This window comes from Monocercomonoides exilis (genome assembly GCF_001643675.1).
Source record: "Monocercomonoides exilis strain PA203 chromosome Unknown scaffold66-335014, whole genome shotgun sequence".
Taxonomy (NCBI): Eukaryota; Preaxostyla; order Oxymonadida; family Polymastigidae; genus Monocercomonoides; species Monocercomonoides exilis.
Window position 1 is genome coordinate 195,655 of NW_027150611.1, and position 24,872 is coordinate 220,526.

Sequence of the window (24,872 nt, forward strand, 5' to 3'; positions counted from 1 at the left end):
ATCTCGATCTGATGAAATTTTGGAAAAAAAAGGCAGAAATGAAATGAAACAATGTATTTTGCATGATAATGATAATAATACTGATGACACTGATGAAACGGAAAATGAAATCTGTGATGATAAGTTGATTAAATGACATGAAAGAGGAGAAAAAAAGAAAACATAAAGAAAGCGAATACGACGTTCTAGATATATATGACATTTCACCGAATATTGATATTGACGATGTTTCAGCTTCTTCTTCAGAAACATCTCAATAAAAAGTCGGAGGTTGTGGATCTGCTTCAGAATGGAAAGAAGATTGAACAGTGAAATTTCCAAAATTGACATTTTTTGATCACTTTTCTATTTAACGGTTCACTTCATATTCAATTATTGATTCAAGTCAAATACATGATCATAAACATTTTTGAAAACTATTTATCAGGTGCTTTAATAATATCCAAGTCAAATTTCAAAAAAATTTGATATATGGAAAAATAAATAGGCATTCCAAAAGAAGCCTCTTGCCAATTTTTTGTGTTATGAACATAACTTTTTTATTTAAATACACAAAAAAGATAAATTTTTTCAATGTCATGTGGCATTACAAAAGCCTGATTGTAAACGAAAATTTTGAAACAAGAAGTGCTTTATATATTCATAAATACATCATTTATTATTCAAATTTGGTCAACTAATTATTCAAAATTAATAAAATACAGTATTTTTAAAAAAATTCTTTTTTGGTGAAAAATTTGTTTTTGGCTGAATGTTAGAAAGTGATTAAAATATTATATCATTTTATTATTCATTAAAGGCATGAGAAATTGTACCTCGAATATTATTATTAGTGAATAAACATGAAATTTTCTGATTTTTCAGAAAAAATCATCATCATTGAAATCTGATAGTTTTCAAATTAATTCTACTCACATTGTTGTATTATGAATAATTGAATCTTGAAATGTCATTTGAAATAAAAGACCGAAAGATAAACAATAAATAATAAAAGATGAATTCAGAAAATGCATTCATGAATTTGTTCAGTTCTGAAATTTTTTTGTTTGTAAATTGATACAAAATATTTTCTTGATTCAATTATTCATAATACAACAATGTGAGTAGAATTAATTTGAAAACTATCAGATTTCAATGATGATGATTTTTTCTGAAAAATCAGAAAATTTCATGTTTATTCACTAATAATAATATTCGAGGTACAATTTCTCATGCCTTTAATGAATAATAAAATGATATAATATTTTAATCACTTTCTAACATTCAGCCAAAAACAAATTTTTCACCAAAAAAGAATTTTTTTAAAAATACTGTATTTTATTAATTTTGAATAATTAGTTGACCAAATTTGAATAATAAATAGTGTATCACTTATTTCAAAAATTTATTGATTTTCCAATTATTTTGAATACAACGACAAGTCAACGTCTGCATTAATTAAAAAATGTTATAATTTGAAGCATTGATATAAATAAATTGTTTTCAATCAAAAAATATGATATTTTTTTATTTGAAATGTAATTTTCATAAAAAAGTTTAATTGACTCTTATATTTGAAAATGTTATTCATAATGTTCAAAATGAAATAACAGTTTTTCCTAAGTCACTGATTGAAATTTTATCTCTCAATTATGTGGAGAAATCATCCATGTGATTGTGATAGTTTTTTAATTTTATTTATTTATTCATTATATCTTATTGATTTTTGTTTTATAAAATATTGTTTGTGTTAATGATGGAGGATATTTTCAATAACTGTGAATAGTTGTTGAGATTTCTCTACTATCCACAGTTATTGAAAGAGTCCTTCATTATAAACACAAACAATAATATTTATCAAATGTGTCATTATATTTCAAATCATAACATTATCCGGTGTGTTGATAATCCAAAGGTTAATCATCATTAACCAAGTAATTTTCATCCAAAATTTGCATGCAAGCCAATTTTTGCAAAAGCCACAGTTTGATACAAAAAAATAGAAGAGGAGTCATTATATGAATCCATCACCTTTAAGTGTTCATTGTGAATATTCAAAACATAAATTTAAACAGAAATTTAAAACAGAAATTATTTGATATCAATATGGGTGATTATTTTTCAAATCATAACTTTTTTCGGGGTGTTTGTTCTTCAAAGTTTGTTTGTCAAAGGGAAGAGATTTTGTATTTAGATGTAAAAAATAATCACAACTATTTTTAAAACTAATGTTTTGGCTCAAATTAAGATGCAGATGTCTCTAATAAGCCTTTTCATTTTTCAGAATTCATTTGTTAATATTCAAGTGAATTTTTGGAACAGAAAATTTTGATAGAGAAAATATGATTTCAAAATTAATCACCCATATTTATCACTCTTTTAAAAGATCACTAGTGATGAGCTATTTTCGTTTGTTTGATTTGAAAATACAATTTAATCAAAAAGAGGAGCAAAAACTTAAAAAAGGAACACAAATACTTCTTTCTGCACATGATTTGCTTATCACTTTCTTGGAATGGCTCTCTTCAAGTTCAATGATTACTCAAATATCTTCAATTTCAGGAATAAAAGAACTAATGATGAGCAAATCCATTCAGGAAGTCCGTCCGCTTTTGCTCAATGTTCTTGATGATATGTTTCAAATTCCTCCACTCCTTCCAATTCCATCTCCCGGTCCCTTTTCTAACGTTGCACTCCTCGTTGATGCAACCACTGTCAAAATTGCTTCTCCCCCAATTTTATTCAGTGAACAAAAAGGCCTATTCGAAGGGCATCATCATGCATACTGCTTAAAATTTGAAGTTGCAACGAGCGCTTGTCCACCCCCCAAAGCCTTGTTCGTATCAGAGGCTGTTGAGTGTGGCAAGCTTTATATTGAGTTTTTCCAAAAAGGGCTATTCAGATATGTTGATTATCTGCAAAAGGCGATGTCAGAATTATCTCAAAACTAGGTTGATTGTTTCGAAGAAAGCTTGTCCATGTTTGGCGATCTAGGATATGTGTGATTCTTTTTGAAAAGTCACGAATGTTTAATTTTCAAATACTTCAAAAATTTCAAATTATGCAAAATATTTCGTTAACAAATGTCAAACTTGACTTAAATGAAATTTATTTCTTGATAATGCTATTTAAAACATTCTTGAGAAGATTTGTGAGTGGAAACAGAAATATGAGCAAAATATGAAATATAAGATTTATTAGATAATAAAACATTTGTGATTTTTCAAAAAGAATCACCCATACAAAGGACTATTTCCATCCCTGGAAAAAGAGACACCATCGAAATCAGTGCTTCAAACAATCGAGCGTTATCCTGATTGGAATTAATAAAGAAGTTGGTAATTTTTTCTCATTTCACACATTTTTCAAAAATACACGATTTCAGAGATATGTATTCATTCGTTTTAAAAATTCTTTGAAACGAAATAAAAATAAATTTGTTATGAAATGATATCTCAAAGAAAAAACATCTTAATATTTGAACATGGCGAACTATTTTTATATCAAATTATTCATATCTTCTTCTATTTCTTCAAATTCTTGTTCAATTCTTTTTTACTTCTGAATTAAAAAAAAAAAAAAAAAAAAAAACAATCAATCAATAACATATAGGACAAAATATTTGACTTCAGGCATTTTCGTTGATAATTTTTTCTTTGTGAACGAACTTTTTGTGATCAAAAAATTATAGAAAAATGTGTTCATTGATTGAAAAAAGCGTGAGATCATAAAACATAATGTTGCAATATCATTGATGCCAGTTGACAATTATTAAAATCCAATTCATTTTGAAATCTGAGAGAGCTTATCATTGTTATGAGTGAAACTATTATTAAGTCCTTTGTGCTAAAAAAGCTTGAAAGTTCATATTTTCCCCCATATTTTTTCTTTCGAAATTTTCGAATCGGAAAATTTTATTGAATATCAACAAAAGAAAACTGAAAAGTGAAAAGGTTTATGAAAAAAATATCTTTATCTTTATTTGAGCTTAAACATTTGTTTTGATAGCAGTTGTGATAATTCAACAATTCACACACAAAATCTCTTCACTATGAAAAACAATGTTTGAAAAATCGACACCCCGAAAAAAGTTATGATTTCAAAAATAATAACCCAAATATATTTTATTCAAATAGTGAAAGGATATTAATTATCAAATAAAAATATTTTTTATTTCATTCTATTTTATTTTGAAATTCTCACAGTTTGAATTATGTTCGAATTGCAAAATTATCACATAACATTCACTCGTCTGTCAAAGTTTTTTCTTTCAGAAAAATTAAAACTCTTTTTAATCGCAACAATTAATGATAACCATCAAAAAGCATTGTTTGAAAATACTTTTTTTCGATTAATGCAAATACTTATTGATTCAAAAATATCGAAACCAAATATTGTTAATAATTGTTGAAATATAAAACAAAGGATTGCCAGTCCCTGGGTTTTGTTTCAATCCTCGATTATATCCATTTCTTCATTTTATCAAAGTCCTTCATAGGATGAACTCAAAAAGAAAATAGTTAACTTATTTCTTAAACATTTTAATTCAACTAATCACTTCAAACATTATTTTCAATTTGGAAAAATTTTATTTGGGTGATTAATACTGAAATCAAATAATTTCTGTTTTAAATTTCTGTTTAAATTTATGTTTTGAATATTCACAATGAACACTAAAAGGTGATGGATTCATATAATGACTCCTCTTCTATTTTTTTGTATCAAACTGTGGCTTTTGCAAAAATTGGCTTGCATGCAAATTTTGGATGAAAATTACTTGGTTAATGATGATTAACCTTTGGATTATCAACACACCGGATAATGTTATGCTTTCAAAAGCAATCACATATATGGTTTGAAAAATAAATACAAGCCTAAATAGTTATAAAGTAATACTGAAGAACATGAAGTTGTTTGTGATGATGAATTCAATCTTTTTCTTTGTTTTTCCTAACACTTCTGATTTGCTTCTTTCTTTGCTTTTGACTTTCTTGTTTATTCCATTTGTAATTCAGCAAAAAAAAAATATTATTAGCTTCAAAATCTGAAGCTGTCAAAGAATTCTGTGAAAAATGAAATTTTGTTAAACAAACAGCAACACTAAAAAAATCTTCAATCACTTCGATGCTCAATGGATAATGCTGTCGAAATACAGCGAAGACTGTTTTTAAGATTCTAAATATATGCTCAAAAATCACTTCCTTCTTCGATAACTCAGGGATTCATTACGTTTTTATGGTGCATACACCGAGCCATGTTTTTGCTCCAATGCAAGCTGAGTCGACCAACAGTTTTGCATTTCCTTATTTGTTTTCAAAGGTTGGATAATGATGTTGAAATACAACATAATCATGAGTGCTTCCAGGAAAAATATACAGATAGTGCTGGCAATACCAAGTTTTGGATAGACACTTTCTTCTACTTAAATACAATAAATGTGGAGCTTCCCACTGAAAAACTTCATTCCATATTCAATATGACTACTTGGTTAATTCTGTTGGTTGAATAGTGCTATCGACAATTAATCCCACATCCAGAATTTCTCTGATACGATATTTTCCAAGAGATAATAGTGAGTCCAAAAGTGGTTATTTCATTAAGCAGAAAATGTTACGAACATATTTTCTTACTATGAATGAGAATTGAAAAATGGTTTTGTCATTAATCAAGTCATTGTTGTCGATCCGAAATGAAGAAAATTCGACAAAACAAAAAGTTAATATTGAAAACTGTTGATGAAATTTTTTACCACCTCGATGCGGAGTAATTTCTTGATCGAGAAGTTGAAGAAGAATATCGAATTCATGTTATGAAAAACCAGTGAGACAAAAAAAACCATTTCAAGGTTCATTTTTTATATTCGACAGCTTATTCGATCATTGTTTTTTATGGAGAGATAAAAGATTCAATATGCGTTTGCGACGCAATCCAAAGTTCACATAATAAAGATTATTCTGAAATATTTGTTGTTTCAATAAAAAATATTTAAATCAATGATCTGATCAGATTTATCAATAAAAACAAGAGGGGAAAATACATCAGTGTTCGTTTTTTTTTTCCTTTTTTTCTTTTTTCTTTCTTTCTTTCTTTCTTTTTTTTTTTTTTTTTTTTTTTTTTTTTTTGAGCGAATATATCTTCATCGATATTTCAACACTTTTTTTGTTGATTAATTCTTCTTTTTTTTTGATTTTGAATAATTTGATAAAAATAGTGAAAAACCCAGAATATGATTTAGCAAGAAAATAATGAAGATCCCTAGAAAAATCATTGTTTGATTTTAAATAACTACGATACGAAAATTTCTCCTTGAAACTTGAAATAAAATAAAATAAATAAAATAAGAAAAAAAAATTCATTTTTTAATATGGAAAAGTGCTTCTGGGTCTGGAAAAATAACTGAAGAAAAATAAATGCTTTTTCAAAAAATCGATTTTCCAGATCAATGAAAGAGATTTTGAAACTCTTGCAACTTCTGCTTTTGTGATAAATGAGATAAAATATCAAACAAATCTCATATTTTGTTTAAAAAATAAACAAAGATGCTGTTTCATAATGGTCTTGTGTTTCTGGAACAGCTGCTGTGAAACATTGTTGTTTAAATGGATTTGAAATTGGGGAGATATGAGTGCATTATTGAAATAGATGAAGACGTTCTTCGAAAAAGAAAATTCAAAAAGGGAAGGTCCAATCAACAAATATGGATATTCGGTTTTGAACAACGAAAAACAGATCATATAAAACAAAAATGATCTGTTGGATTTGCTGTAAAAAGAAAGAATCATAAAAACAGACAATAAAAAATTACATAAAAAAACAGACGAAAAATTCTAATGACGAGTTACACGCTTCTTCCAGTAAAAATTCTTTAAGTTGATAGCATTCAACAGTTTGCTATAAGTGTCGGTTCAAAGATAAAACAACATCTGCTTGCACGAACATTATCGAAGGGATTTGGAGTCAATTAAAAAGCTTTTTACCACATACAAGTTCAAGATAAAAAATTAAAGATGATTATTTGGCAAGTTTAATGATGGAAAAAAACAAACATTTGCATTTTCATGAGTATGTTTTTGTGATTCATGATTTTAGCACATGCAAAGGAGAACGAAAAACGAAAGGAGCAAATTGAAGATATTGTCGATGAAAACACAGAGACTGAAAGAGATATCACTCTAATAACGGAAGGATCATCGGACGACTATCATGGAGAAGGTGATTGCAGTGAAGCTTAAGAATATCCATAAAATGATGTTTTCATAGAGTATTTTTTATTAATATTTATATTGAAAAGCCTATTTTTTTTTTTTTAAGAATAAGTTTTTTTTTTTTTTCTTTTTTTTTTTTTTTTTTTTTTTTTTTTTTTTTTTTTTTGTTATATTTTTTTTATACATATTGGTGATTATTTTTGATTTCATATTTTTCTTTCAAAATTTTTTGTTCGAAAATTTCCCTTGAATTTCAACAAAAGAACTTTGAAAAATGAAAAGGCTTGATAAAATATCTTTATCTTTATTTGAGCAAACACATTTGTTTTCAAAACAATTGTGATGAATTTTGCATTTGAATACAAAATCTCATCGCAATAGTCAATAACCTTAGAAAAAATTGCAACTGAAAAAAGAAACGAAAAAAAAAATATTTTCCCATATTTTTTTTTTGAAAAAACAGGAAGACCAATTATCCACTCATTTCATTTTTTTGTATTATTTTGTGTTTATCTCATTTGAGGAAGTTCAGCAAAAAATATTGGTAAAATATGGAGAACTTCAAGCTTTTTCATTGAAAAATTTTCTTCCCCGATTTTATTTTTCATTTTGAAAATTTAACAAAATGAGCTCTTTTATTTTTGTCGATTTTAATAATCTCACTAAATGGTTATTCTTTATTTCTGTTCTATTTATTGTTTAAATTTGACAAACTCTTATACGAAACAAAAAAACTTATTTTTTCATAATTAAGCATTTGAGAGTTTTTGAACAAAAAATATTTGAGATGTAAATGCATTTCACTAAATGTTGGAAAATGATGAAAATAACAATGTTCAGTCAGTATTTGTGAAATTTTTGAGAATTTGAATCTTTATTAATATTATTTGTCGAAAGACATAAATAATTCACATTTATCAAAAAAAATTATCATCATTGAAATCTTTTTATTTTTATATAAATTCACCTGACATTGAATAATTATGCATCGTTCAATCGAAATATATTATTTGCATTGTACAGTCTTAATCGGATATAATCACATCGGTTTTTGCACAACTTTTTGTGATTATATCCGATTGTGATAATATACGATGTTATTTTTCACAGGAAAAAATCAAAATGAATTAATTAATTAATGAATGAATATTGGGTCAAATATTTTATTTTCTATAATTCTTCATTAAAACACATTTTTTACTTGCGAAATTAATTTTTGACATTAGTACACATCATATTGACTTATTTGAGCACATATTTAAAAAAGCGATAAATTGAAAATTTTGATCAAAAAATGGATTTTTCATTGAAAAAATCACTGATTATAATATTAAATGCGATTATATATTTTCAGCCCTGTGATTATTTGCCATGGAAAATGAATGAAAAACAATCAAAAATTGTTGATGCATCGAAAAATGTGACAATAAACGATGTTGATAATATTCGATGTGATTATATTCAGTTGAGACTGCAATCAGTTCAGATGAAAAAAAAAATTGTTTTGAATTCCGAAAGAATATTCTTGGATATATTTAAAAGGAAAAAAGTTTTATTAATGTTTTGGAAACATATGAAAATAAATTATTATGATTGCATAACGCATAATCAAACAATGAGATGCACATTCATTCAAAAATATTCAAATTTCCATAATGATTATTTTTTTTGAAAAATAAGAAAATTGTATGTTTATTGGAAAATAATAAAAATCGGGGTTTTATTTTTTATCATTTTATTTTCTTATAAAGAAAAAAATATAATATTTTTATTGCTTTTCGATGAATAGCCGAAAACAAATTTTTCACAAAAAATTTAATTCAAAAAAAACTCAATAATAATAATTTTGAATGAAAAATTCACCAATTTCGAAAATAAAATTCACCAAAATTGAATAACTTTTTTTGCAAAATAGAACGATAAGTTTGCCAATTTGAATGATAAGTTCCCAAAATACAAACAAAAAATTGTTGTTTTTTTATTTTAATTTTATTTTAATTTATTTATTTATTTATTTTTTTTTTTTTTGAATGAATATGATTCATTTCATTGGTAATTTATTCCTGCAAAATAAAAGTCTTTCTGAACTCTCAATTTTGCACAAAAAAATTGGATATGCCATTTGCGTTAAATGTTGATACAATTTACAAATTTTCATCAATCAGATAGTCTTTAAAAAAAAAGTTGAAAAATATTGAAAAGTTAAATTATTTATTATATGTGGTTAATGATCTAAAGAGTTATATGGCAAGATCTGAAGAAGAAAAAATAGTCAAACAATATTTCAATTTATTACGAACTTCCATGATAAAGAAGAAACATGGAATAGGTTTTTCAAACGTTTTCAAGAATTTGATGCCAAGGGTTGCCCTCAATGTCAAAGCAAAAGGAGAATCAGGGAGGAAACAGAAGGATACATATATCTTTCGTGTCAAACTTGCCAGAAAAAAAACCTTAATATTTAAGAATTTCATTTTTTCCCAAAATGAAACTTCCTTTTAATATAATTTTTCATTTTCTATTGTGCTGTTGGATTGTGATTGGATTGAAACAGCTTTAATTTCTGACGGGTGTTTCTTATCCAACTATTGGTTATTGGGCAAGCGTTGTTCGAGTTGTTTGAGCACAAAAATGGAATGAAACAATAGACCTCTGTGACATGACAAAAGAAAATTGAAAAAACGACAAAATGACTGACAAGATGTTAATGAATTGTCAAAAAGGGTTATTCATAACGATTTCATAATTCTTAATTACTAAAATAATTAATTTGAAAATCTTCATGAAAAAATTCTTATTATTTTGAAATAATCAAATTATGAATGAATGCGATCAAGTTCCCAATATGTATATTTTTTTGATAAAAAATGTCAGTTGAGGAATATTTTTGTCACAATTTGTCATAGAACGTCACTGATTGTCACTGACAAAAGACAAAAAGACATATATTTCTGATTTAATCAAAAAATATTATCCATTAATTAAGATGAAGTTTTTTAAAGTTTTCACAATGGTTTATCTTATTTTAATTTATAAAAAAAAATGATTTTTTTTTTTTTTGCAAGACGAAGCTTCAAGAAATTTGTCAGGTCACAGAGGAATGTGAAACAATACCAAAATTAGAAGGACCAGGAAAATGCGTAGAAATAAATGAGGCTGTTTGGAGGAGATGGAAATATGGAAGAGGAAGAAAGAAGGATTTCTTATGGATTTTCGAAGGAGTTGAGAGGATGGAAGGAGGAGTAGCTGGAACAAAATTTGTTATCATCGTGCCAATAAGAACAAAAGAAACATTGATCCATATTATTCAAAAAATGATATTAACAGACACAACAATAATTGGCTAAGAACGGAAAAGCTAAAATTGTCTGAAATATTTAGGTTATGTATATATTACAGTCTGTCATGAAAGCAACTTTTAAGATCCAGAAACAGGTGTATGTTCCAATTCCGTTAAAGGGTTGTGGAGTCATTAAAGAGTGTTTTTTCCCAAAGCACGGAGTTAGAAAAAGATTAATTGCAGACCACTTATCCATGTGGCTTGCAAAAAGGAATCTGAATCCAAGCTTTGCTGATATTTTGAAAAAAATAATCCTTTTTGTTTCAGAAGAAAAAACGATAATAGCGGATGAAGAAATTGATTTTTTTGATAATAAAGAAATTACTTATGTTGATGATATTCTGCATAAGCCACGTGATGATACAAAAGAAGAAGATTCAAATAGCGTTGATGACGGAGGGGATACTTCTAATTATTCTGATGAATTAGAAGAAATTTTTATTTGATCAGATTGAATTGAAATCTTTTGATTGGTTTTTCAAAAACGTTTTCCAGTAACTATTTTTTCATTTCAACACTGAAAACACGAAAGAAATCAATAGAAACAAGTTTTCTCGCAATTTGAAAGTTCCGATATTCTTTTAATTTGCCTTTATTTTTAAAAAATACATTTTTTTATATTGAAGTTTGGATTGAACTTGATGTCTGTCTTTAATCTTTTGAAATGACATTTTTTTCTCAGTTAATTTCATAATAAATTGTTCTCTTTGATTGTTTCCACAAATTATTTGTTCTCAGTGATTTTTCATTAAAATATTTTTTCCATCTGAAATAAAATAATTATCATTCAAAATCAAAAAATATTTTGCAGAAAAATACCAACATCAAATAAACATTATTATGGCTTTCATATAAAAAAGAAACTCAATTTTTTGAGTGAATATATTTTTTATTTGGAAAATATAGAAAGAAACATTACCAAATGAGTGGACTTTTAGGATCTATAATAGAATTTTTCGTTATGATTGCGTTTATGTTCCTTCTTTTGTGGGCAGTATATGTTGTTATTCAACTTCAAGATCTTGAGGCAGACGCAATTGCAGCAAAAGATCTTTGTGACAAAATTAATCCTATTATACCTGTCGAATATGTTGCCCACGGAATATTGACCCTGTTTTACCTGCTTTCTGGAAAATGGCTTCTTTTCTTAATCAACGTCTCTTTCGATATATATCACGTTTTACAGGTAACAAAAACAAAAATTCAATTTGATTTCCTTCAAATAAGAAGAAATGACGAATTATCAAGAGTTATAAAATATCAGACATTGTATCTTGTCATATATCTTTGCTTATTTGTGTTATCAATTGTGTCATTCGTAATTTCTCTCGTTCAATCTACAAAATAGCAAACATTATTAATCATTTATCCTTTCACAATTTTATTCATTTTTCTTTATCTTTGCTCAGTATTTTGCTTTCTCACTTCATTTGGATGAAAAAATTTTAGTTGATAAAAAATGATCAAGGAATTGTTTTATTTTTGTTGAATAATTCAAAGAAAAAATTTCAAATCAATTGCTTGCAAACGAGAAAATTTCTCCTTTTTCATTGGATTTTCATTTTTAGGTAAATATTTCAACTTCACAATATCATATGTAAAAAGTGATTGCAACATTTAAATAGAGAGTCTCTAAGCCATTTTTCGTGTATGTGAAATGATTATTTTTTTATGAAGTGATAATTACCATTTATTCAAAATCTTGTTGTAATTTTTTTACGATGGAACTTAAATGATCTCTGTGAGAAGAAATCGACCAGAAAAGAGCATCAGATAAAGGAGATTGCTGAGGAGTTGAGAATCCAAGTGCTGACAACGGATAGTCGCTTGACGACGTTGATAAAGCTGCTTCAAGAAGCGAAAGTTCAGCAGCATAAACAGCAGTTTTTGGCACACCACACAGCTCCAATGCTTCAGCTGCCCACATTTGATCAACTCCATATTTGTCCCAAAGTGAAAATGTATCGGTGGACTTAGGACTTTGCTTGCAATCTTCATCATCATGCAAATTGTGTTCAGGACAAATTGAGGATTCTTTTTGACTTTCTGTAAACGTTTGCGCTGATGAAGATGATTCTGTTGATTCAACATTCTCAGTTGTTGTTGTACCATCGTGGTCAGCTAATCCACTTATCAGCTGAATTGACAGATGTTCCAATCTATTTACAAGATGCATTATTGGCACCAAAGTGGGATGGGGAACATTTATTAAAGACGAGTTTGACGAACATGTTGAAGCTGTTGAAGATGAAAGTGGGGCTGCTGGAATAGAAGGAGAAGCTTTTGCCGAAGAAGACGCAAGAAATGCATCAAATATTTCAGATGGTTTTGTTGACTCCGATAAAGATGAAGGGAATTCGTTTCGATGATGTGAGGAAATTGAAGGATTTTGAGTATATTCAGCGGGCAACGCGGACATTGGAATGCTTGCAGAAAGCAAAACCCCCATTTGAATAATTTTTGAGGTTACGTTTGTAATAACTCTTTTCACAAACGAGAGTGAAATGAATGAATTGTTAAACGAAGATGATTTGGTATCAAATCGTGAATTAATAAAAAAGGCTTCCGCTCTTTCAACTTCTTTTTGAATGAGACAATCCCATATTGCATTTACAAGATCTTTACTAGTTTGTTCGTTACTATAACTTGTTGAATTTGCCTGTGGATGAATAGTTGAAGGAATTGAAGGTGAAATAGGAAATGATGTATTAGATGACGTCATGGTCATTGATAATGATGGTACAGAAGATGCCAAAGAAAAGACTGAACCTTTGTTGGAAATTATATCATTTTTCAGAATAAGAAGTGCTGAAGAATAAAGGTTGAATGGCACAGCAAAAGAAGAAAAAAGAGTTGATGTGTCGTAAAGAGAAGCATTCAGCGATTTTATTCCAGCTCTAATTTCCGCAAGAAATTTTTGCCTTTTAGATATTCTTTCTTCATCAAGATATCCTGACGAATCTAAGCTCTTGCTAATTTTTCGATCTTTAATTGATAGCATAAGTTCGTTTTGTAAATTTTGAACATGCTCCTTTTCCTCTTCTGTCAGTTCTTGCAAAACAGCAGCTTGAAGTTGAGCAACTTCAATTCTTGCACGTAATGCAAATATTTCCTTTCTTATCGCATCTGCTTGCTGACAGTTGCTTTGGATAAGTTTGCAAGCAGATTCCAGTGTTCCGATATCACTCATTTAAATAAATATATCAAAACTTCAAAAAAAAAAATCAATATTTAATAAAAATATTACAACGTTGATCCAGAAAATTTTCAGTTAAAGGAATTGACCATTTTTTTTCATCGCAAACAATTACTATCATATCTTTGGTAATGTTTTTGAATAATCTTGCCAAAAAAAATGTGTCATCCAAATAAGAATTAAGATTGAAAAAATTGGAGATGCCGGGCTTTGATCCCAGTGCCTCTCGCATGCTAAGCGAACGATCTACCAATTGATCTACATCCCCATGGCGAAAAACAACTTTTTTGAGTTATTTATAAATATGTTTTATCAAAGTTTTTTCAAAAGAAATTTAATTGAAAGTTAAATTTCTTTATGAAGTTTTTTGGAAAATTGTTTGTCATGAACGATATTAATTTTCCATATAGGATATCAATTTTGTTTATTGACTATTAATGAACCGAGAATAGTAATTCCATTAGCCTTTAGGGGATCATAACGATTCTTTTTACAGCAGTTTGATAAGAGTTATTTTTCAGAAAAGGATTTTATCCAAGATAATAGAAATTATAAATTCGTATAACATCTAAGAGTCAGTGAAAAAATTGTTACTCTTTAAGAAATGATGCACATTTTAAATCTAAACTTCTTTTCATGGTCACAAAATAGTGTGAAATGATGCCATTCCAAAATTAGAAAAAAAAGTTTTTCCTAAGGAAATACCTGAATAATCCTTTTCTTGATTTTCATATTCTTCTTCAAGCCACGATCGAATTTTATCAGTTTTTCTTGGATAAAATGGAGAATCAAATTCATCTTCTTTAACAGTGTAGTTATATTTCATTGCTATTCTTTTTGATAATTCTTCTGATGGAGTTGGAGAAAATTCCGTCTCTTTTCCACTTTCGCAAAGTTGAATGCTTTGAGGAATTTTATTTTCAAATTGTTTGTTTGAAATTTCAAAATTTGGTGAAATATCAGCTTTGTTCTCAATCGAACCATTTCCCATGTCATCATGATGATTTCCTTCTTCTTCATCCTCTTTAAAGTTTTCAGGTTCAAACTGTTCATTGCTTTCACATTTTCGTCTAATCTCTTCCTCTTTATCAAGTTCATTTTTCTGATAAAAGCTTTGCTCTTGCTCTTTCCGTTCGTCCTTTGTTTCATCTTTGCTAATTTCTTCGTCTGAAATTCTTTTTTCGTTTTCCTGATTTGTTGAAGAATTTTTGAAAACTTCCTCTTCCACTGCGTTAACTTCAGACTTTACGCTTTTGTCATCAATTGAAGTTACTTCAAAAACGGAATCAGAAATCTTTTCTTCTTCAAGTTTTGTTCCTAATGGCCCAAAAACAGATACACTTTATGGAAAATCTCCAATATTTGATTACATACCTTCAGAAAATACTGGAGGTGGAAGTGTTGCTTTGTTATTTTTGTTTCCAGAGCAATCATAACAAGTTTCATAATCATTTTCATTACAAAGCCATTCTCTTTGTCCATCTTGATAATCAACGATAAATTTAAATTCGAAGGAATTACACGAAATAGGAATTGATGCACTCCATGTTTGATCCTCTAATTGCTGTAAAAAATGTAAATACATATTTCCAAAATGAGAAGCAAATATAACGATATGAAGTCTTATACCTCATAAAGCTCGAAATGTTCTTTCCATTCAACGAAAGATCCTGTTACAAAGATAGATTTTATTGGACGAGAATTGCAATTGCTTCGAAAAGAAAATCTAAACATATCAATAACAAATTATTGTGTGATGATTTTGTTAAAAATAATAAGTTTATCAATATTAGTAAAAAAGGAAAAATTACTCAAACCAATTATCAAATCACATTAATGTATGATGGGAAAAGATCCAATTGAAATTTGATAAAAAATAGAAAATACATAAAAATTGTAAAAATTGTTTGTAAAACGAGAAATTGTATGACAAAATGGATTGAACACAACGGAAAAGGATATAATTGTGAAATAAAGCGCTCAACACGCTTTTAAGAATAGCGAATATCGATGTAATTGCTTGGAAATGATCCAAAAACAAGACAAAATTAATAAATGAAGATTACATCGCTGAAAAAGCATATATATTCAAATTTCCATTAAGAAAAATATTCTGCAGATGATGGTGGAGTTGAAGAAGAAAAGGGATCATTAGAAGATGAAGATGACGAAGATGAAAAAGGAGATTCGTCAAGTCGAAGAGGCTTTTCCTGCGTGCCCAAAAGATTTATTTTGTTGTTTTCATTCAAAATTTCCTTTTGGGCCATGCCATCAAACATACATTGCTGTTCTGCACAATCTTCGTCGTATTGTTCTGTTCTGTTGTAATTGATTCCGCTTGTGTCGCTCGTGCTGCTACGACTTTCTTCAGCCTGTTTCATTTCTTCTCTATCATCTCTATCATCTCTTTCTTCTCTATCATTTGCCCCTCTGCTTTGATTCCCATCTAAATCAACTCTTCCATCTTCCCCTTCTCCATCTCCCTCTTCTCCATCTCCCTCTTCCTTGTACATCCTTCTTCTGTATGTTACTACAAAACATACCAGCAAAATCACAATCACAATCACCACAACACCCAGAAGAACAGCAGCTACAATCAAAGAGACCCAAAAAAGCGTGTTGTGGAACAACTTGCCTCGATCAAACGAGAAGAAGAAATTTGCCACGCGGCTGTTGCTGAAGGAGCTCCCGTCATTTGCAACAGAAATGCGGATGAGTCCATTACAAGCTGAAAGAACAGAAATAAAAAGAATGAATGAATGAATGGTTGAAATAGAGGACATTAATGTGTTATTGCTAATTGAAATATTATGAATTCAAAAGCAAAATGCGGTCAAAAAAAAAAAAAAAATGAAGAAGAAGGAAAAAATATGACTCATTATTTTCTTTCGTACCTTTCAAAAAGTCTTGTTCAACTGTGCATCTGACATGATTTTCTCCGTCGACAGCAGCAGGAACAATCACAAAATGTGAGTCGTTTGTTGCATGCGACAAGCGACATGTTGTGTTGATTGGGAAGAAGTCCTTTCCAAAAGCATGAATGAATGAGAGCTCGTCTTCTTTGTCCTTGGCGACTGCTTCTACTCTGTCCAGGTGTGCCACAACAGTCGTGGGGAATGTGTAGACATCTGCAGGCAGCAGAGAGAGAATGGAGCACTGCTCGCTGTGGAAGGCAATCCACGCTGGATTCTCGTCGCTCTCGGCAGACAGAGGCCCATCGCCAAACGTGGTGTCGGTGGCAATGATTGTCCCGTGTAGCGAGCAGTTCACATTCAGCCGCATGGACGGGAACAAAGGAGAAGAGGAGGGAGAGGAGGGAGAGGAAGGAGAGGAAGGTGAGACAGAAAGGGGACACTTAAAGCGGTTGTTCAGAAAGAAGCACTTGTTCATTGTGAGTGAGCCGCCTTTCATCTGCACAGCGCCTGTGGATGAGTTAGTCACGTTTGTCTCGCTGAGAATGGTGTTTGAGAGGAAAGAGCCGACCGTGCCCCAACTGATGACACGCTCAGCTGAGGCAGTGCGAGAAAACTGAAATGGGGGAGAAGAATGAAAATGTGAATGAGAAAGAAGAGAAGAAGATGAATGGCCGAATGTCGAATTGAATGACTGTTGTGCTGATGCATATTTCTTTAAATGTGTGTGAAGTCGAGAAAGGTTAAAGTTTGCATCATTCTTAAAATTATCTCCTTTCTCATTTTTGTCCAACATAAATTCATTTGTTTTCTTTGAATAATCTTTTGTTGAAAGTACTTTTGATGGTAACAGAGAATCCATATCATAATAATCTCTGTTATAATCCTGATCAATCTCTTTTATCCTTTCAAATTCTTGTTGTCTCATCTCTTCCTCTTCAAAAGGAGGTGCAGAAATCAAACACTCCTCTATCGAAATTGTGCATCTGTGTGTGAACACTGCATTTGCCTCGTTTGCTGTCACAATCAAAGAACTGTTCCTGACACCTATTCCAATCCACTCGCCAAACAGAATGTCACCCAAACAAGAAGCACAGCCAGTGAAAGTGCATCCACTAACATCCAACCGCGCATCAATCAGCACTTCATCCTTCGTTGCACTGATGGCTTCCACATACAACGCTCCTCCATGAGCTGTTTGCTGGCTGAGTGTTAATGCTTTCCCGTCAATATTCTCTCTTCCTTCGATTTCTGCTTCTTCTTCCAGAAATCCAGGTACATCATCATTTCTGACTGCATTCATTTCTATTTCCTTTACTACATCCTCTCGAATCCATTTGGATCTTGCAATCATTTTTCTCTCTGTTTGGATGAACGAGTCACCTTCCCTTTCCTTCTGAAAAGCATCTGCAGCCAATTTAGCAACAGACACGTTTTGTGCTTCTTCCAACCCGACTGCTGCACAATGCTCGAATTGGCAGTTTTCAATCAGCACTTTCGCAGTCTGAGTGTTCTTCACCCGAATCGTTGCAGCTCCTCCTTGTGTTGCCGAGCAGTCAGTGAAAGTGCAGCCAGCTATTGTCACAAGCACCCAAGAGACAGAAAGAGAGAGAACAGCCCCAGGCTGTGTGTGGTGAGAAGAGGCATGACACGACAGAAACTTGCAATTGCGAATGAAAAACGGGGAAGACGAAGTCGAATCATCAACAGCGACAATCTTCTCTCCGCAGCAGCTGATGTTTTCGAAGAGGCAGTTTTCCATTTCAGATTGGATTTTGATGCGTGTGGTGAGGTTGATGTTTGAGAAAGAGGAGAAAACGACAGCTGAGCCTGAGAGATTTGTGAAGTTGGTGAAGATTACATTTGACAGATGGCAGCAGCAGGAAGGAGATGAAATGCGAATCACACTTGAAACACTGTTTGTGGAAGAATGTGTCTGTGTTGAGTGTTCTTTTGGTGCAGAGGAAGATAAAGAAAGATGTTGTGCTGACATCTGCTTCATCTCATGATCTTGTCCGTCTGAAGATGATGAGGATAAAGAAGATGTGTTAAAAGAAGAAGTCGACGAGAACGAAGAAGAAGAAGAAGAAGAAGAATAAGAAGGATAACCACTTCCGATGATTCTCACTTTATGCAGAAGAAGTTTGCCTGTTTCACTCACCTGGGCAAATGAACCAGAAGAGAAGTCAGACGAGACAAAAAAGGAAAATCCTCTCATGTCAATCACACCAGCAGACACAGTCAGCCAGAAGGCATCTGCATTTGTGGAAGAAAGACGATTGTCTGTCAGATCACTTTGTTTTTCATTCATTTCATTCGATTTGACTTCAGTGCTGAGGATGAGGCCAGATGGAAGTATGACAGTGTCCTTGTCTGTGTTGCTGACCACACTCGCCATCACATCTTCTGACGAGAATGAGAGTGGACTTTCTCGAAATGTCCCTGTTCCAAGCAGAATGTTGCCTATCGGAGGAGTAAATTGCAGTACTTCTTGTATTCCTTCTGTTAGCGTGAGGCAAGGAGAAGCAAAACTTCCGCAGGAATTAGGACGATGGTGAATGATATTGTGAATGGAAAAAGAATGTGAAGGTTGAATGGAAGAAGTAGAAGAAGAAGAAGAAACATAAATAAAATCTTTGTTTGTGATGAATGAAAAACAAATTGGAATACATGAAGCTATGTTATATTATGATTGTATCATTTCATATTGAAAGAAATTGGTATGAAGAAGAAATAACAGAGAAGAGAAATGATAAACAACAGAAAACATAAGAATTGTCATAAAACAGAATAAAAATACACATTTAAGAGCAATACTTACAAATGCAATCAAATGAGGCACACAATCAATAGTCAAAGTAGAATTGAAGAGAACAACCGAGTTCTCGTTGTGAGATGTTATGCAGTCCAGAAAGACAGGCTTGTCGATGAAACTCGAATTAGCTCTTATGATGCACAGATCATGCCCTTGGCCATTAGAAGCTATTTGAAACATCCAATTGAGTCAAATAACAAAACGCCGTTTTCAAAAAAATTATGGCAATTAAAACAATCAATTATTAAATCATATTCAGACCTGTGCACTCAACGAAAAGTACAAAGTCAAACAACAGCTGCTCAAGTGAATACACAGAGTTAATTGCTACAGCTCCGCCGCTGTTTGCCGAGCAGCTCTTGAAAATCACATTTTGAAATGTCACGTTTCCTGCTCCTTCTGCTGAAATATATGCAACTCCTCCGCTTTCGGATGAGCTGCAATCAGAAAAGCAGCAGTCTCCAATGAACAAAGTGGATCCATTATTAATGCAGCCTTCAATAAAAGATCCATTTCCTGATGTTTTTGAAATCGGACACGTTGCATTAACTTGAGAAGCTATGACGGATAAAGCGTCCGCAGAAAATACGATCACCCCACTCGAATAGATTGATGCTTCCGTAAAAGTTAACTGATTTAAAATTTCCAAAGATAGAACAGAAAGAGAGCCTCCAATTACATGAAATGCTATTCCACTTATGTACTGAATTGCATTAGATGCACTCAATTGATCTTCGTTTGATTCATAAAATCCAGAGGAAATGCTAACAAGAATATCTGAATCACTTAAAAACTGCAAATTAGTATTTCGAGATGTGATATTCGAATTCTTTACATCAAAACTAACAGAAGAAATTTGATTGTTGATACACATTTCATTGTGCTTTTGTTGAATTAAAACAGAATAAGCATCTAATTATTAAAAGTTACAAAACATAGAAATAATAACATTAATATTCAAAAATTTTTTAATAATTTATAAATTGCATTGCCCCACACTATTGAAACGGAGCGTTTCATTTTTATGACGTAATTCCTCAAGTATTAAAGTAATAGATGTATTTTGGAAAATCGATGTTTTTAAAAATGAATTGACATCTTCTCCGTAATAATTCCTTTGCTCAGAAAGAGAAAATATCCCCTTTTGCAGAATAAATACATTTTCTGTAATTTTAGTCGCATTTGAATAAAAAACAAGCAAGAAAAAGAAAACAAGCATTCATTTTAAATTTATTATGGAAATATTCTTGGAAAAACATCAATAACTGTTTCATTTTGTGAAAATTGTTTTTCACATGTTTTATTCGGATTTTGATAAAACACAACATTCACCAACCATATTTAATTTCCTAAATACTAATGGTTAATTGTAATGTTTATGGAGGAAGTGGTAGGGAAAGAAATAGTCGATTTGATGAACGAAGGGAAGAGGAAAGAGAGGAAATGGCAGAGATAAGAAGAAGAGACGAATTATTTTTCCAGAAGATTGATTCTTTAAAGTTAGAGCTTTCTCATGTAAGGGGAGATGGAGTTTGCATTATTTATTTAATTTTCAATTTCTCTTATTAAAAGTGTATTTATGTAATAAATTAGAATTGCTTTTACAGGGCAATTAGCGCTTCAATTTTTTCAACTCCAGAAAAGCATCATATTGTTCGAAACATATGTTCTCACTTCCTTTTACTAAAGAGCAATTATTATGCTCCTTTTTTAGCTACGCCTGAGTACATTCATTATATTCAACAAACAAGTCAAAATGGAGAATTCGGTTCGAACATTGAAATTCATGCTTTATCTTGGCTTCTCGACAGGCCAATAACAGTATATTCTGATCAGCCTCATGTCCCTGTTGTTACAATTGTTGGTGAATCTCCATCACCGGACACACCACCGATTATTTTGGCACATCGGTGGAATTCTCATTTTGACTTATTATTTGAAAAAAGAAAACCTCATCCAATCGGAATTGGGGTTTGTCCAACATGTTTTTATTTTCATGCCTTTAATATTTTTCTTATTTTAATTATTATTTTAACAGAAGAATTCCCTTGTAAGATATACACCTACTGGAGATTCAATACTAATTGTTCCGTCTCTTCTTCGTGCAACTGTATCCGAGCCATCACGTGTTGGAGGAGGGTTGACTTCCTCTTCTGCAACTCCATCTTCCTCTTCTGTTCCTTCTTCAGCAGAAAATCATCCACCAGTCATTTCAAGGCCACCTGGGCACACTCCGCTTTGCGGATGTCTTCAGTGCATTCCTTTCACCACTCCTCTTCCTGTTGCTGAGCATTCACGTCAAACTGGCTCGTCTACTTCTTCGACTGATCCACGGGCATCTGCTCCAGCAAGAGGCGAAGATGCTGTTGCAGTTGCTGAAGAAGACATCCGGAGAATGGTCCTTGCATCGTTTGCTGAACGTCTTCGAATGGAAACAGAAGGAATTCCCTCTCAACAGGCAAGCTCTTCTTCTTCCTCCTCTTCTTCTCATTCAAATCATGCAAATGAAGACGATCCCGAGCTTGTTGCAGCCATTGAGGCGTCGCTGAAGCAGCCAGCTGCGACGAATGGAGGGTTGGTGTTTCCAGCAGCGATGGCAGCAGCGAACGACGACGAGGCAGCAGAAATAGCAATGGCGAGCGAGATCAGCATGAAGGAGGCTGGGCTCAGCGGGAAGGATGGCATTGTGGGAGACGACTTTGCCTGGGGCGGCGGGGGGGATATCGATCCAGAGCTGCAGACAGCGCTGCAGATGAGTCTGATGGAAAGGCTGAATGAAGAAGAGAAAGGAGGAAGGCAGACAGCTGGACACACTTCATCGTTATTGGCTGATGCAACAGGGAAAAATATGCCTTCAATTTTGGCTTCTCAAAGCGGAGGACAAGCACTGCCTCGCTCAGCCACATCGACACCTCAGGCATCAGCATCAGGTCATTCAGCTTCTTTTCCTCGCTCTTCTTCAGGCTCTTTTCAGGGGAGCTTGCATCCGATGGCTGGAATGGATGGACAAGGGCCAATAATAATAAATTCATCTGCTTCTTCTTCTCTCTCTGGAGTCACTTCACCTGAGACACATTTCGATCCTGAGGCTGCAATGAGCGAGGAGGCGCTTCTTCGACATCTCAAAGCACAATATGAACAAGAACAGAAAGCAAAAGAAGACGAAGAGATTAAAAAAGTGCTGGCATTAGAAGAGCAGGAAAGGAAAAAGAAAGAAGACGAAGACATACTTCGAGTGTTGGAATTAGAAGAAAAAGAGAGAAGGAAAAAGGAAGAAGAAGAGTTGGCAGCTGCTCAAGCAATGTCAATTGCCCAGTTTTTCGCAAATACACTTGGAAATTTAAAACAAAATGATAAACACTAATTTAAACAAACAAATTTTAAAAATATTATAATTGTTTATCTTTTATTTACAATAACTTTTTAATTTCATATTAAATTATTTTTCATTTCATTTGATTAAAGCTACCATTCACTTTTTTTATTGAAAAATTTTTTTATTTCAAGATAGATCAATTTATTTTCCTTCTTTTTTTTTCTTTTTTCATGGCACAACAATTTAATCAAGATCAGGAACTCAGCTCCTTAATGCAGTCGTTGACAAGAATAAACGTAGATGAAGTACTTTGCACATATTGATTTCTGTTCATTCAAACTGATTTTTATCACTATTTTATTCTCAGCAACTTTTGCTACTGAATTCAATAATTGTCAGCAAATGCATTTCTCATTTCTGGATAGATACAGCACTTTTGCGCATTGCTGAATTATTCAGACGTTGCAATGATAATAAAATTCGCTTGCTTATATATGACATCTTTTATGCTTCAAGGGAGCATCTTTGCAATACTTCAATGCCTGAGCAAATCACAAAGCAAATATGTGAAGTTGGGGAATCAAGTGATGAAATTGGCTGCGCAATAGTGTTCCGTGTTGTTCGTTTGTTTCTAAATTCAATAGGAATGAGCACTTCAATTGTAAAACTTCTTCGAACTCATTTGAATAGTCCAACAACATCTCCAGTATTTTGTGCAGCTGTTGAATGTTTAGATATAGTTTTTAGCGCTTTCAAAACGGAACCAGATTCAATTAAAGCTGAAACGTTTTTATTACTTGAATCAATTTTGAACAGATTAATAAATCTGTATAATGCTGGAGATGAAGCTGGATTTGTGCACCTTTCGTCAGTTGTTATTAAATGTCCAGATACTACAGTTTCATGTGAGATTGGCAAACTTTTTTTGGAAATATTACTCCCATCAATGCAGATGTATCTTGGGGGAACAAATCAGGAAAAAGATGTTAATTTTGAACTTTCACAAAAAGATTCGGATGCAAATGCAACTGAAGTGAGGTTGTCACCAAAACTGTTTCTGATTCAATATTCTATTCCTCTTCTCAATCAAACTGTGCAATTTATAATAAACCATCCAACTATTTCTGAAGAGCATTCAGTTCTTGGACTTTTATCCCCTTCATCTTTCCTTTGTTTTCTTCAGTTATTGGCATCTTCCTATACAAGCGTACTCAATTCATTTGAATCACCGTCAACGGAATATGAAGAATCTTCTTTACAAACGTCTGTTTTTGATGAAGAATCAAAGAAGCCTTCATCCTCAGACTTTGCAGAAGAGAAGCCAAAAACAAAGACGACTGAACAAGAAACAGCACAAAGTGAAATGAAAGAAACATCAGAAATTTCAAAAAAGACAATTGACGAAGATAACGATGCATCTCTCCAAAAGGCATCAGAAGTTGCATTGCAAAAAGAAGTTGATGAAGGCGATCAGTTGGTCAATGTGCTCACAGGATTGGATGTTCCATCAAAGCAACAACAGCCAACAGTTTTAGCATCGACAGAAACACCTTCTCCTTTCGCAGGCTCCATTAATGAGCTTATTTCACAACACACTGCAAAGTCTTTAAAAACAGATGGAAGTTTATTTCAAAATTTGTCTTCTGCACTTTCAACTTCATCTGAAGCACAAATAGCAGAAAAAGTCATTTCAACAGATAAACAACTGACGAAAGACAACATTCAAATTGGCTTAGCGTCTATTCTTCAGCTAGTCATTAGCCTTTGTGAGACTTTTCCTGAATTACTTGATACCTCGTGAAATGTTTGGATCATATTGTTAATTTTATACCAGTCCACTACCAAATTCGAATGCCAAGAAATAGCGTCTCATCCTTAAAGATGAATTGCACATACGAGCTTCATTTTGTGCAACTGCTTTGATCTCGATTAGTTAATGAAATAAAAATATTTTTCAGTATTTTGTGAACGAAAAAATATTTTTTATCACTTGTTTGAAGGAAATTCCCAAATCAATTTGTTAGTTTTTATAACATCATTTATTTACAAGATTTATTACGAACCATTTCGTTAATAATGAAATTTCAAAAGTGGCAAAGATCAATTGAT

At 31.7% G+C, this 24,872-nt stretch overlaps 5 protein-coding genes across 5 annotated transcripts; 2 read left to right on the forward strand and 3 right to left on the reverse strand.

Annotated features, from left to right (window-relative positions):
• Positions 1-11,977: 11,977 nt before the first annotated feature.
• Positions 11,978-13,765, reverse strand: MONOS_4507 (uncharacterized protein). Its single transcript, XM_067874585.1, has one exon. It carries the CDS (start codon positions 13,712-13,714, stop codon positions 12,215-12,217), a length of 1,500 nt encoding a protein of 499 aa, XP_067719104.1. The 5' UTR covers positions 13,715-13,765; the 3' UTR covers positions 11,978-12,214.
• A 551-nt stretch (positions 13,766-14,316) lies between these two features.
• Positions 14,317-15,202, reverse strand: MONOS_4508 (uncharacterized protein; the record flags this gene model as incomplete). Its single annotated transcript, XM_067874586.1, has 2 exons — positions 14,317-15,060; positions 15,108-15,202. 2 exons carry the CDS (start codon positions 15,200-15,202, stop codon positions 14,361-14,363), a joined length of 795 nt encoding a protein of 264 aa, XP_067719105.1. The 3' UTR covers positions 14,317-14,360.
• Positions 15,203-15,454: 252 nt separating this feature from the next.
• MONOS_4509 (uncharacterized protein) lies at positions 15,455-20,467 on the reverse strand (the record flags this gene model as incomplete). Its single annotated transcript, XM_067874587.1, has 5 exons — positions 15,455-16,448; positions 16,615-19,266; positions 19,450-19,614; positions 19,709-20,240; positions 20,447-20,467. 5 exons carry the CDS (start codon positions 20,465-20,467, stop codon positions 15,820-15,822), a joined length of 3,999 nt encoding a protein of 1,332 aa, XP_067719106.1. The 3' UTR covers positions 15,455-15,819.
• A 423-nt stretch (positions 20,468-20,890) lies between these two features.
• On the forward strand, positions 20,891-22,972 carry MONOS_4510 (putative OTU domain-containing protein 5; the record flags this gene model as incomplete). Its single annotated transcript, XM_067874589.1, has 3 exons — positions 20,891-20,977; positions 21,041-21,418; positions 21,486-22,972. 3 exons carry the CDS (start codon positions 20,891-20,893, stop codon positions 22,809-22,811), a joined length of 1,791 nt encoding a protein of 596 aa, XP_067719107.1. The 3' UTR covers positions 22,812-22,972.
• Positions 22,957-24,866, forward strand: MONOS_4511 (uncharacterized protein). The gene is made up of 2 exons (XM_067874590.1): positions 22,957-23,068; positions 23,131-24,866. The coding sequence occupies exons 1-2, from the start codon at positions 22,994-22,996 to the stop codon at positions 24,562-24,564; spliced, it is 1,509 nt and encodes a 502-aa protein (XP_067719108.1). The 5' UTR covers positions 22,957-22,993; the 3' UTR covers positions 24,565-24,866.
• Positions 24,867-24,872: the final 6 nt, after the last annotated feature.

Coding starts and splice junctions, on each gene's coding strand:
- MONOS_4507 (XM_067874585.1), bottom strand. CDS start 13,714: ATGAGTGATATCGGAACACTGGAATCTGCTTGCAAACTTATCCAAAGC.
- MONOS_4511 (XM_067874590.1), top strand. CDS start 22,994: ATGGCACAACAATTTAATCAAGATCAGGAACTCAGCTCCTTAATGCAG. Junction 23,069..23,130: donor CAAGAATAAACGTAGATGAA/GTACTTTGCACA, acceptor TTTTATTCTCAG/CAACTTTTGCTACTGAATTC.